This window comes from Cynocephalus volans, chromosome 5 (assembly GCF_027409185.1).
Source record: "Cynocephalus volans isolate mCynVol1 chromosome 5, mCynVol1.pri, whole genome shotgun sequence".
NCBI classification, from domain to species: Eukaryota; Metazoa; Chordata; class Mammalia; order Dermoptera; family Cynocephalidae; genus Cynocephalus; species Cynocephalus volans.
The window spans coordinates 93,504,625-93,518,482 of record NC_084464.1 but is presented as its reverse complement, the minus strand read 5'-3'; the positions used below and the strand labels follow the sequence as shown (position 1 = coordinate 93,518,482).

General features: G+C 37.3%; 1 protein-coding gene across 2 annotated transcripts in view; it reads left to right on the top strand.

The window, feature by feature from the left end:
* The window catches only part of MDN1 (midasin AAA ATPase 1), a 148,157-nt gene that overhangs the window by 30,935 nt on the left and 103,364 nt on the right, over positions 1 to 13,858 (top strand). The window contains exons 12-15 of one of the 2 annotated variants that reach the window (XM_063096091.1): positions 3,353 to 3,448; positions 4,763 to 4,875; positions 6,069 to 6,217; positions 6,734 to 6,794. In XM_063096091.1, coding sequence (XP_062952161.1) covers positions 3,353 to 3,448; positions 4,763 to 4,875; positions 6,069 to 6,217; positions 6,734 to 6,794 — 419 coding nt within the window. Of the gene's footprint in view, positions 1 to 3,352; positions 3,449 to 4,762; positions 4,876 to 6,068; positions 6,218 to 6,733; positions 6,795 to 13,858 lie in introns of those variants that run through there. The other variant, XM_063096090.1, reaches the window with a different exon arrangement.

Below are 13,858 nucleotides of genomic sequence, written 5' to 3'. Positions count from 1 at the left end.
TGGTTTCTCTTAGCTGGCATTGAGTAGAGAATAGTGACCCAATTTGGTTTGCAGTATCTCTTTGTGTTTGATAAAGTTACTTTGAGTACAAAGAAACCTCATTTGAAGCACACACTTACATGTAGCTGAACCTTGAAATGCTGTGTGGCAGTCTTTATTCTGGTCCTTTGTTCTCCAGTGAACCTCCTTCCCATTCTCCTACATTTCTCATCTCCTGCAGATAACCTTGTTTTGTACTTTTCTAATAAAATTGATGCATTGTTAGGATTCCTCTTCTTTACTCTCTACTTTAGAATTTTATTATTTGTGTGTGTGTGTGTGTGTGTGTGTGTGTGTGTGTGTGTGTGTGTATACAAAGCCACTTTATTGAGATATAATCCTCATACCATAAAATTCACCCTTTTGAAGTGTACAATTCAGTGGGGTCTTTTTAGCCTATACACGGAATTATGCAACAGTGACCACTTTCTTCTTGTAGAATATTTTTATCACCCCAGAAAGAAATCCTATACCCATTAGCTGTCATTCTCCCACAGCTCCTGAGAGGGAGCTTCTCCCTTCTGTCTTTGTAGATTTCTCAGTCCTGGACTCTTCATTCAAATGAAATTATATATAAAACCTTTTGTGTTTGGCTGCTTCACTCAGCATATTTTCTTTCTTTTTTTAATTTTAATTTTTTTTCATTGTATGTGTTTATGGGGTATAGTTGTTTCAATACAGGCATATATTGTATAATGATCTATTCAGAATAGTTAGCATATCTGTCACCTAAACATTTATCATTTCTTTGTAGTAATAACATTCAAGATCCTCTTTTCTGGCTATCTTGAAATATAATAAACAAATTATTAGCTATTGTCACCGTAGGGCACCAGAACTTATTCTTCCTATCTAATTGTAACTTTGTAACTTTGTACCAGTCTACCAATTTTCCCCAGTCCCACCTCGCCCCAGCCCATTCTCTGCCACTATTCTATTCTTCATCTCTTTTTATCTCTCTTTTAAATTTATTTTTCTTATTTGACCCATGATAATTGTATATATTTATGGAGTACAATATGATATTTGGGTACATTCATACTGTGTGTGTAGTGATCATATCCGGGTAGTTAGTATATCTATCACCTCAAACATTTGTCATTTCTTTGTGTTAGGAACATTCGGCATCATCTTGACTGGCTATTCAAAGATACACCGTACTTTGCTATTAGCTGTAGTCTCCCTATATTACTATAGATCCCTAGATCCCATTCTTTCTATCTTTCTAATATTTTATAGTCATTGACCACCTTATCCCCATTCCTTCCTTCCCTTTCCTCCCACCAGTTTCTGGTAACCACTACTCTACTCTCTACTGCTGTGTCACTCAGCATATTTTCATGGCTAATCCATGTTGTAGCATCAGTCAGTACTTCATTCTTTTTATGACTGAATAATATTCCATTGTATTGATACACCACATTTTGTTTATCCATTCATCAGTTGTTAGACATTTGTGTTGTTTCCACCTTTTGAATATTGGAAATAATGTTGCTGTGAGCATTTGTGTACAAGTATTTTATTACTATAGAAGCAATATATATCTATTGTTGAAAATAGGAAAATATAGTAAAGCAAAAAATATTTTATAAATAAAAGTGTTCCTTCATCCAGAGATTCCCTAGCACTGTTAACATCTTAATGTGTGTCTTTCCAGATCTTTTTCTATGCATATAGGCTTAAGAACTCATACTGCATCATAGTTCTCCTTTAATAAAACACTACCTTGTTGAAGACATCAGGCCATTTATTTTGCAGAATGTTTCACTTTCTGGCTTTATCTGGTTGCCTATATATTGCTCTAATACCAACTGGTATCTTGCAATTAATTCAATCCAATTCTGACACCGCCCAGAGTTAGCATAGACCCCCCACAAGTTTAAGGGTTTAGTCCTCCACAGGACTGCCCCCACTTCAGACCCCAGGCACAAGTCTGGGGGCCACCAACACTTATGGCCTACTGGCTGTAAATTCAGAGGTTCCTATGACCCCTTCAAGTTCAATAATTTGCTAGAATAACTCACAGAACTCACTGAAAGCGGTATACTTTAGGTTAGTTTTTTTCCTCTAAAGATTTTTAATATTTATTTATTTATTTACATTCTGAGATGTTGTGGATGGGTGGGAAGGGGAGGGGGGTTACCCATGGCTGGCTCCTCACTGGCCTGGGTGTGGGCAGTGGGGGAAGGGGGCGTGGCTGAGGCTCGTAAGCTCAGGAGCCCTGGAGTTTCCAGGGGCGGTTCTCATTTACAGTTTTATTATACAGAATACAACTCAGGAAGGGACAAATGGAAGGAACACAGGGCAAGATCTGGGAGGGTCTCAAGTGCACGAGCTTTTGTTCCCATGGAGTCAGGCTGTGTCACCCTCCTGGTACATCAGTATGTTCACCAACCGGGAAGCTCTCTGAGGTTTGGGTATCCAGAGATTAATTGGGGTTTTATGTCATTGGCCATGTGATTGAATTCAGTCTCCAAACCCTCTCCCTTCCTTAGAGATTGGAAGGCTGGGGATGAGGCGGAAACTTTCAAACCTCTAATTATGAGCTTGATCTTACTTGAAACTGTCTGAGGGCCTACCATGAGTCACTCAGGTGTAATCCAAAGGGGTTCATTGTGAATAACAAAAAAAACCACTCATTGCTCAAGTAATTCTAAGAGTTTCTAGAAGCTCTTTTCCAAGATTTGGAGGCAAAGACCAGATATCTTCTTTATTACACCACACTCATGGTGTCTTTCACTTTATTTTATCCTTTGTATTTCCCATAACAAAATGCCTGATTAGCTTTTTTTTGGGTAGAACGCAGTTTTGGTGGTACTTTGTATTTCATTATATCACAAGGCATATCTGGTTAGCCTACTGGCAGTTGCTAAGATTGTGTACTGGATTAGGATAATGAATGTGTTTTTCCTCTGTTGCACACTAAATGTTTCCCCTTACAGCTAGAAAGCAATCTTGTGATGTTGCTTCGGCACTATATGAGTCAGTTCTCCCATGAACCTTGTTCCTAATGATTAACACTAATTGCTGTTCTTTGCCCAATGTTAGGATTTGCAAAATGAGATGGTTGTTTTCTAATTTAACCAGAATTTCAATGTATATCTTTCCCATTTGTTTATGTCCTTTGTCTCCATTTTGGTAAGATCCTGAGACAAGGATCAGTACCTTATTTGCACTCTCTTCAGTCCAGCAGAAGTGTTCCTACTGGATTTCTGGATTTTATGCTCCTCCCTCTTGTGACCAGGATAGTGATGCTCTGTGATTAATGTATTATTTTCAAATCAGTTGGCATTTACCTTGGTTATTTTAATAGGCTCTGGACTGTTTCACAGCAATGCTTTCTGAGCATACAAGCAAACTGAAAATGGCAGAAGTTATTGGAAGCAAGTTGAACATTTCTAAGAAAAAGGTATGTAGTGCTGTTTTTACTTTCCTGTTGCAGTGCAGTTGAGATTTTTAGCCTGCTTTTTGGTCTCTGGAATAGCTTTCGCAGTGCTACCTTCGAGGTAAAAGTTGATTTTATTGCTGTCTGTCGTGGGCATAAAATTCCTAATATCCCCTAGATAAGTAGTTCTCCATATGTTCCACATTCTTAAATTGAGCTTCCTCATGCTCTATTATCATATGTATACCTTACTATCCAGTGTTTTAATGAGCATTTTATTCTGTAGGTTATAGACTCAAAAGACTGGAATATACTTTTGTGTATAGTTTAGTGCACAGATTTCCCCCTATATTTTATTATTAATATCTTCAAACATCAGAAAAGTTGAAAAAACTAGAACCATTGAAAACCTGTATACTCACTGCTTAGGGTCATTGCTGGTATTGTTAATATTTTGTCATTCTTGTTTGTATCAAAATATTTTTGGAGGAGAGAGCCTTTCAGCAGTGATGTTGGAGGGGTTGGTGGCTGGAAAAATGTCTGGGGCTCATCCAGAGGCAGATATCTGGTATTCCCACATGAATGATGACTCTAAAAAGACTTATGTCAGGAACTGCAATCACAGAGATGTTTTTTAGGCTTCTAAAGTAGTTGGGTTGGTTTTGGCTGCACTGATAGAACACTCTACTGTAAGAAACAGTAAATATATTAATCATAATAGGCAAGAGGAATGAAACCCCCATGATTGGCTTAGACTGATCAATATTCATCCCCTTTGGTTTGGGAGGGGCTAACCTTCCCAGAGCACTTTGCCACTTGCATTCCTGCCCCAAATCTGAACAAAATGTGGGTTCTTTGGGTTAGTGATGAGGACAGGAGATGGCTGTTGGGTAGATTCAGGAGAGTCTGTCACAGCTTCTCTTTCTGCTTCAGCTGTAGTCAGATGTACCGTGGTTTCCTGCATTATGTTAGAAATTTAAAGCAGAAGAAAATGTAACTGAAGAAAAATTACTTTGATTTTTTTTCATATCTTTTAGGAGTATATCTTTCTGTTTACTCTTTTGGGATTTGCCTTTGTGTTCACTTTAGATATAGGCAGAAGCTTATTTGAATGAGTGCAAAGTACCATTTCAGGACAACATGATCAACATTTTACAAAACGTATTAGAAATTTGGAAAATGAAAAGATACCTTGATTAAAAGCTAACTTGCCTATCTTGGAAATAGAGAGTGCTTCATCATAGAGGGCTAATTCGAGGGGCTCAGAAAGCCTCCATGGAGGGGAAAATGTTTGAAAAGTATAGAGTTTTACTCAAGTAAAATCTTTCCCTTCCACAGGCTGAATTCTTCTGTCAACTTTATAAACCAGAAATTGTGATCAATGAGCTAGATGTGCAAGTGGGTCGAGTGCGGCTTCTACGGAAACAAAGTGAGGCTGTTCACATACAGAAGTAAGTAGGGTTTTAAACTAATCGCCAAACTGTGGAGTTGTCAGGAGCTTGATAGAAGGTCTAGTCCAGCCTTTTTTCTTTGAGGAAAACATGTTTATGAGCTGTGATCTCTCCAGTGTGCTACATGTTAAGCGGCAGTGTTTTCCCAAAGTATGTTTATGTGAAACTAGATGTTAATAGGTGAAGGAGGTGATGAAGGTCATTCACAATTTGGGACTAGTAGAGATGAATTCTTGATTTACTCATTGTAGTATATCTAGCAAAGTAAGCCTTAGTTGGAAATCAGGTTTTGTGTAACATTAGTCTGTAAATTCCTTGAAGACTGGGATTATGTTAACATTGTGAGGTAAGGTTTATTAAATATATGCCTGTCTTTGTACTAAGTGCTTTGCATATGCTTTCTTATGTAGTGGTTAAGGATAATCCTATGAACTAGTATATCAACTTCCTAGGGCTGCCATAACAAAGTACCATAGACTTGGTGGCTTTAAATAACAGATATTTTCTCACTGTTCTGGAGGCTAGAAGTCTGACATCAAGGTGTCGGTAGGGCCATACTCCCTTTAAAGAGTCTAGGGATGAATATTTTTTTGCCTCTTCCTGGTTTCTCTTGGCTCCCAGCAGTCCTTTGTGTTCCTTGTTTTGTAGCTATATCACTCCAATCTCTTTCTCTCAGTTGTCACATGGCTTTCTTCCCTTGTGACACCAGTCATTGGATTTAAGGCCCACCCTAATGCAGTATGACCTTACCTTAACTTGATTAAATCTGCAAAGACCCTATTTTGAAATTAGGTTACACTCACAGGTTCTGGGTGGACATGAATTTTTGGGAAAGTCTATTTCAACCCATTACAACTAGGCACTATTATCCATGTTTTACAAGTGAGGAAACTGGAAGCTAAAGCAGGTTTAAATAATTTGCCTAAGATGACATTACTAGTGTAGTTAATGTCTTGCCTTGTTGGTGTTTTGAATCTCCAGAGCCTAGCACAGTTTTGTAAATACTCAGTTTGCAGAGCAAATGAATTCTGTAATTCATATGTTATAAGATAAGAATACGTATTGTAGCATAAAGACAGTTACTCTGAGCTGTTTTCTCATTCTTTTTTGTTGAATCTGAAAATCTGGTTCCTCACAGCACCACTAAGGGAAGCATGTACCTTGTTTTTTAAACTCCTTTTTCCCTTTCCCAGGGAGAAGCTCACTTTTGCTGCTACACGGCCATCCTCTGTTCTCATTGAGCAGCTGGCGGTGTGTGTCAGCAAAGGGGAACCTGTGTTGTTGGTGGGAGAGACAGGCACCGGCAAAACCTCTACTGTCCAGTATTTGGCTCACATTACAGGTAACTACTAGAGGGGAATAACTCTGTCCCCAGACAGTTCACACTGGCTACTTTTTAAAAAAATAGGAAGTCTAAAGACTACTGGAGTTAAAAAAGTACCATCACTCTAAATGAATCTCTTTCCCCAGAAACAACCACCGTTAACAGATTGGTCTTGTCTTATTTCATTTTTTAAAAAAAAATTTTAATTTATCAGTATACAATGTAGTTGATTTTCGTGTCCCTTTACCAATTCCTCCTCTTCCCCCATCATTATTTCGTTTCTAATCTATGCTCTGCAAGTACATATGCATGTAAATTTTGTTTTGTTTTGAAACAGAAGTGGGATTATGCTTTACATATGCATTTAGTTTAGCAAAGTGGACAACTTTAAAAACAGAATGTTTCATTCTTTCTAATAGAGGATCAAAGGACATGCTCATTTAAAAGTTCGCCCTATGCCATGTCCGCATATTCTTAAGAAGTATACTGTCTTAAAATTTTTGGAGCAGCTCTTTTGCCCTTTCTTTTTTAAAGGCCACCATTTGAGGATTGTCAATATGAATCAACAAAGTGACCCTGCAGACTTGCTTGGAGGGTAAGTGTGGTTTAAAATTGTTTTCTTCTGGGCCGGCCTGTGGCTCACTTGGGAGAGTGCGGTGCTGATAACAGCAAGGCCACAGGTTTGGATCCTATATAGGGATGGCCAGTTGGCTCACTGGCTGAGCGTGGTGCTGACAACACCAAGCCAAGGGCTGAGATCCCCTTACCGGTCATCTTAAAAAAAAAAAAAAAAAAAAAATTGTTTTCTTCTTACTTTGTGTTTGTTGCTTGAGATAAGAAATACCATTTTTTACAGAGCTCAAAACTAGCCTTGGAAAAATGTTCAAAGACTTGCACCTGTCACCCTACTCAGCAGTGTATTTATTTGAATTCATTGGGGAGCCCTTAGGTATATAGGTGTTTCTCTTCATTTTAAAGAACACTTGATGTCCTTGCTGTCAAGAATTATATTCTGGAAAGGGGAGAAAAAAAATCACAACCATGTAATTAACTAATGTTTGTATATATAGTATAGTTGATTTGAAGAGTAAGTTCTGGAGTCACATGCTTTCAATCTAGACTCTTCTGCAGTTCAGTCATCTCTGAAACATTAAGTGGAGGGAGTGTCAGCTTACTGCTTCATTAAATGTTGCTCCTTGTACTCCACTATGATCATTAAAATGCTGTTCTGCTCTTTTGGTGTTTTTAAATATGTTAGTTTTACAAACAATTTTAGTTTGTGCTGTAGCCTGTAAAACTATGGGGTGCTGGGCATATCTTATATTGAACTGTATTGGGATCTCTCCCATTAACTATGAGCTATTGCTTATAAAAAAATCCTTAAAGGCATAAATTAATAGAATTTATTATCGTTTTTGCTCTTTGTGAAACCTGCCAGAAAGCTTTTCATTTCTTTCTTTCTTTGGAGGCTACGTTATGCTGTAACAGTATTTTTATTTTCACTCTTTTTTTCTCTCTGGTCCCTCCTTGCTGTGGATAGAGTGCTACTTTGGAATTCTGTTTCCTTTTGGTGCCTTTCCTTTTCTTTTTTTAAGGCAAGTCAAGTGAAGCAATGGGAGTGGAGAAGGAACAAAGATATCTGTAACTGATTGTGATCTGTCAATTGTAAACAGCACTGTATTCGGACCACCTTTTTTTACCCATTACTTATATTAAAAAAAGGTGCCTTTCCTTTTTTTACCCATTACTTATATTCTGCTCTACACATATCGTTGATTATGTACTAAATAAATCTCTCTCTCTTTTTTTTTTTAAAGATGACTGGTAAGGGGATCTTAACGCTTGACTTGGTGTTGTCAGCACCACACTCTCCCGAGTGAGCCACAGGCCGGCCCCTAAATCTTTTAAATTTATCTTCTGTCTTAAAATCCATTGGCTTTGGCTTATCTTTCTTATAATTCTACTCTCACTTTTTATTTTTTCCCCTATGACCTTCCTACCTAGCTTTTATTTTTCTTCTGTTTAGTTGTTGATGCTTCATCTCCTTGTTCTGTAACTGAGGTACTTGGCAATGTGTTCTTATTAATATATGGGATTTGTTATTTAACCAGGCATGGGTATACTTTTATGTGTTTCTCTTCTGTATCTTTATATGTCTTTAATAATTTCCTACTATTAAGTATTTCTAACACAAATGGCATTAATTTTGTACTAGTTTAACACGGACAAGTTTGTCTTTTCTGAGAATTTGTAGTGTTATGTCAGCCATTACAAGTTGTTTTAAATAGAGTGAGTACACTGGAGCCCATTTGTGCCTTGATTCAATTGATAGTACAAAAAGGTTATGATCATAATATGATTAACTACAATTTTGTTTTAGTGCCAACTTGGTGGACAGAATTTATCCATATATCCTTGTTAGTAGGTTAGTATCAGTTTTCAAAAGGAAAGTTTATATACTCTTCAATTTTTGTACTATTAGGAATATGTCTTGTTTTTTATACTCTAATATTTAATATTTATCATATTGTAGATAAATGGGCAACTCCCTTGTTTAAGAATTGTGTAAGATGGGGAGACCAAAAATAGTTGCTTAAAAAAAACAAGGGGAATGGAAAACAAAATTCAGGAGTAGGCAAGGAGAATGGGATAAAGAAGCGTTAATATTCCTTTTCTTAGGATGTGTGGTTATTTTCATCTGTTTTATAACTTAGGTTAAATATATTTTGCAAGTATCAAATAATATGTTAAAAAAATAGAAGAAATTTATAGACCTAATTAGTCTAGTTTGTAAATCTGGATCTTTTAGATTGATTTTTCAAAAAAATTATTATTATGATAAAGACACTTTATAAAAGTCAGGGCCTTAAAGGCTATCAAACTGTTTATAATACTGCAGATTACCTTCTGATCTATGTTAGTGCACATTAACCCCCTTGCTTTTTGATTAGTGTTAGCATGGTATGTCTTTTTCCTTCATTTAAATTTTAGCTCATTTTTGTCATTGTATTTAAAGTGTGCTTCTGGTAGGCAACACATAGACCTTCACATTACCTGTGAGTAGAGAGCTAAACCACATTCCAACAGAGCTGGGGATTGGGAGACCTTAAGAGACTCCATGAAAAAGAAATATAAGGCACAGAGGACTTATACGAAGCAGATAAATCATTCCAGAAAGAGAAAGTCTAGCACTCAATGGCAAAATACAGAGCACATACTCACCACACTGACTACAGGGAAAGGGCTTGGGAGGGGCAGCCTCTGAGGGAGAAGCAGATATATAGAGAAGAGAGGTTCCCCTCGGAGAAGTTGGCAATAAAGAAAAGAAAAAAAGAGGAAAATGAAAGATACCATAGAAACAGAATAAAATGGCCACCCTGCATTTTCTTTGCCACCCACAGAACCATCTGTAAAAGTAACTACACAGAAGAGAGCAGGGTAGGGCCGGCCCGTGGCTCACTCGGGAGAGTGCGGTGCTGATAACACCAAGGCCCCGGGTTCGGATCCCATATATGGATGGCCGGTTCGCTCACTGGCTGAGCATGGTGCTGACAACACCAAGTCAAGGGTTGAGATCCCCTTACCGGTCATCTTTTTTTAAAAAAAAAAAAAAAAAAGAGAGCAGGGTAGAACACACTTTTGAACTCAAAACCCTGGCCTGGCCATGAAATGAAAAGATAGCATCTCTTTTCTTTTCTTTTCTTTTCTTTTTTGGTGACTGGCTGGTACTGGGATCTGAACCCTTGACCTTGGTATTATAACACCATGCTCTAACCAAGCAAGCTAACCAGCCAGCCCATGATAGTGTTTCTTTATCATTTTAATTATTCAGTATGTACTGTTTTCTGTCTCTTTTATATTTTGTTCTTTCATGTAATATATTATGATTTTGGAGAGTTATTTACATTTGTTTTAGCCATTTTCAAATGAACTCTCATATGCAGCCCCAGTGTATGTAATAGATAGAAGCTGAGTTATTCTCCATGGGGGCAGGTGTCCTGGACCCACCCCCCTCTTGGCATTTAAGTTGCTCATGTAGAAAAGACACTTTGAAAACCTTGCTCTGTAGTGGTTTGTAGTTTGTTTCCCCCGTTCTCCTAGGTGTCAGTTTGGTTCACATTACAGTGGCAATTGTTTTTTTCTTTTCTGAAGTGTATGTATGCATGCCTTTTCCTTTTTTGTCAATTGAAACACGTATTGATTTAAATGTGCTTTAGCCACTATGCTCAGCTTTAAATTAACAAATTTTTCTTTTAAGGAACTCAGCCTTATTTGAAATATTAAGCCACTTTCATAAATTTAACAGACCAATAATAACAGAACCAATTAATAATAGTAATAATTATCACTGCCAACTCTTTATAGCACTCATTATGTGCCAGCCACTATTTTGTCCTTCATCTGGATTAACTCAATTGGCCTTCTTGACAGCCATGAGGCACAGATTGTTATTCTCCTTATTTTACGCATGAAAGAACTGAGGCACAAAGAGATAAAGTCACTTGTTCAAGGTAATGGTGGATCCAGGACTTGAACCCAAGCAGTCTTGTCTTGAGCATCTGTGTTCTTAACCATTACTCTGCTCCCTCATTACTTAACCATCACTCTGCTTTGGATCCCATTTATACTGTTATTTTCAAGACTAAAAGTTTTATTTAATGATGTGTATTTTGTTTAATTACTCACCACTTTCCCTGTTGTTTTCTAGTTTATCATCTTTTGCCAGGGCCAGGCATTTGTCTCTTATCTCTTCTCTACTAACCTCCCTATGTAGTCTCTTTTCCATTTAGCGGTTACAATGATCCTTTTGTGGTGTAATTAGATCTTATCACTCTCTTCCTGAAACCCCTCTACTGACTTCTCAGTCCATTTAGAATAAAACCTAAAGGCCTTATTTTGGTCTGCAAGGCCCTTCAGAATCTGGCACTGGCACTTCTCTGACATAATCTCCCTCCTTCACCTGTGCTGCTGAGCACCAGCCACTCTCTTCCATGTTGCACCTAGACCCTTGCTATTCCATCTCTGTGGTATCACCTGCCACCCACAGATAGCTGCTAACTCACTGCCTTGTTTGATTTAGGTCTCTTTCAAATGTCCCTTCTTCAACAAAGCCTTTCCTGACTATGATATTTAAATCACCCACTTTCCTTTTAACCTACTTTATTTATATTCATAGCACTTAAACCACTACTTTATAGTGGATGTATTTTATAGTAGATGTATTTCTTTATTGTCTCTTTCATTAGGTTATAAGCTATATAGGAGCAGGACCTTGTGGGTCTTGTTGATATTTTATAGTAGATGTATTTCTTTATTGTCTCTTTCATTAGGTTATAAGCTATATAGGAGCAGGACCTTGTGGGTCTTGTTGACTCATTTCTTTACTCTGTTTATTCAAGAAAAATCTATTGTCAATAGATTCAAAAATCAATAGATTTTTCTTGATTTTTCAATAGATGCAAAAATCAATAGATTTTTCTTGAATAAACAGTAAAGAAATGCCTTGATTAATTTGCTAGTGTTTATGGATAAGTGAAAATGAGTTTGAAGGTCTGTACTTTTTCTTTCTGGAACCAGACTCTTCGTATAGATGCTCAGTATCAGCCATTGGGTTTTATTCATCTCGTCCCTCTCTCATCCTGCCAATGAGTAAAGAGTAATCCATGAGTTGTTTAATTATGCTTGACCACTGTGAAACATATTTAAAGAAAATTTTTTAAGGGGGATGGGGAGGGAGGAGGTTGGGGATTAATTGGCTGGAGGACACAGGGTATAATTGCAATTTGTGGTAATGGCATGCTGCCGGTATTGTACTGGCCATCACACCTTGGGCATGAGTGGTGACGGTCTTCTTTGTATCCCATGAATATTCATAACCAATAAAAAAACAAATAAATAAAAAAATTTTTAATGGAGAAATTGAACATTTTTATTATTTGTTTCTTATTTTGCTGCAAAGCTGTTGCTTCACTGTATAAAAATAGCACCAGCAAATGCAGTATATTGCAAAATTAAAATAGTATTGTTCTTCATCTGACACTATATAACTAACAAAAACTTTTCTTCCTTCCCAGTTATTCCCAGTAGAAAGATCATTAAGTATGATGACCAAATCCGGGGATGGTTGTCAGCAAGTTACAATATTATAGAAAGCTTAAGATAACAATGTTATCTTTGAATTACATAATTTTTATAACTAGTTTTTACCACAGATAATTTCATGGATTCTGAATACTTGAGCCTTATCTAAAAATTATAGGGCCCTGTGAAAAAGATGCATATTGTGTTTATCTGCAGTCATTAGAAAGTTATGGAGTATTTTCTTCCAGTGACAGTTTTGAGAGTAGTTTCTTTTTCCATCAGTATTTCTAAGAGTTGCTATTTTTTTTTTTTTTTTTTTTAAAGATGACCGGTAAGGGGATCTCAACCCTTGTCTTGGTGTTGTCAGCACCACGCTCAGCCAGTGAGCTAACCGGCCATCCGTATATAGGATCCAAACCCGTGGCCTTGATGTTATCAGCACCGCACTCTCCCGAGTGAGCCACGGGCCGGCCCTTAAGAGTTGCTATTTTAAGTCTTCTCTCCACCATTAACTTAAGATAGCTGTGCTGGATTAAGTTATTTAATACTAGTATATTAAGGGGTTCCATTTTCACTCCTCAGTGGATTTTACGCATTTCTCATACACTTCTTCACTCATTAGTTCATCTAGTTCTGAAGGGTTACTCGGTGTCATCTTGATCAACCAACCATCTTCATAACAAGATTTGTTGACAAATCTTGGATTTCTGCAAGAGCTTTGTCAATTTCAGTTACTTCTCCTGATAGAGGAGAATAGAGTTAACTAGCAGCTTTCACATTTTGCAAAGCAGCAAACTCATCATGTTTTTTCAATTTTGTCCCAACTTCAGGCAGACTACAGTAAACAACACCTCTCAAAGCTTCCTGTGCAAAATTACTGATTTCCATTGTTGCAATACCATTTTCTGTTGTTTTCCACTCATGCTTGTCTGTGAGTTTACACACCAAGAGCAGGGTCAAATGTGCAGCGTCTGGATGGCACCCACCGCCAGCGGTGGCTGTGGTGGGCAGCTGTGTTTCCAGGGCAGCCTATTTTGGTATCTTCAGTTCTCAACCTAAATTGTTTTCTTGGAAATAAAATTTATCTCATTGCCCTTGAATTCAATAGTAGTTAATATCTCAGGCTACAGAAAATTGTATACTTAAGGTTTTCTAGGTGCAATTAGTGCTGCTTGAGCGGCTTGTCTTTAAGCTAGAGCAGTGTTTCTCAGCCTTTTAAAAATTATTCCCCATCTCCCCTGAATATTAAATTTAAATTAATTAATCTTCCAACTCCTCAGCCAGAGAAATTAAATGCTAAGGAATAAGAAAGCATCTAAATACTAAGAAATAAAAGTTGCTTTGAAGGGACATAGACCATTGCAGTGTCTAAAATTTTTTTGTGTTCTCCTCACCCTTTACTAGTTTTTATCCCATTGGAAGCAATATTATTGTCATTGTTATTGTCCCACCCCCCCCACACCCCCACTGAGAATGCATGGGCTGAATTCATTTTACTTAAGTAAATCAGTTTCAGATGTATTTTTCTTCTAAAATGTCCTGAAAACTTCTTTGGTCAATCTTAATTAAATACGGTTT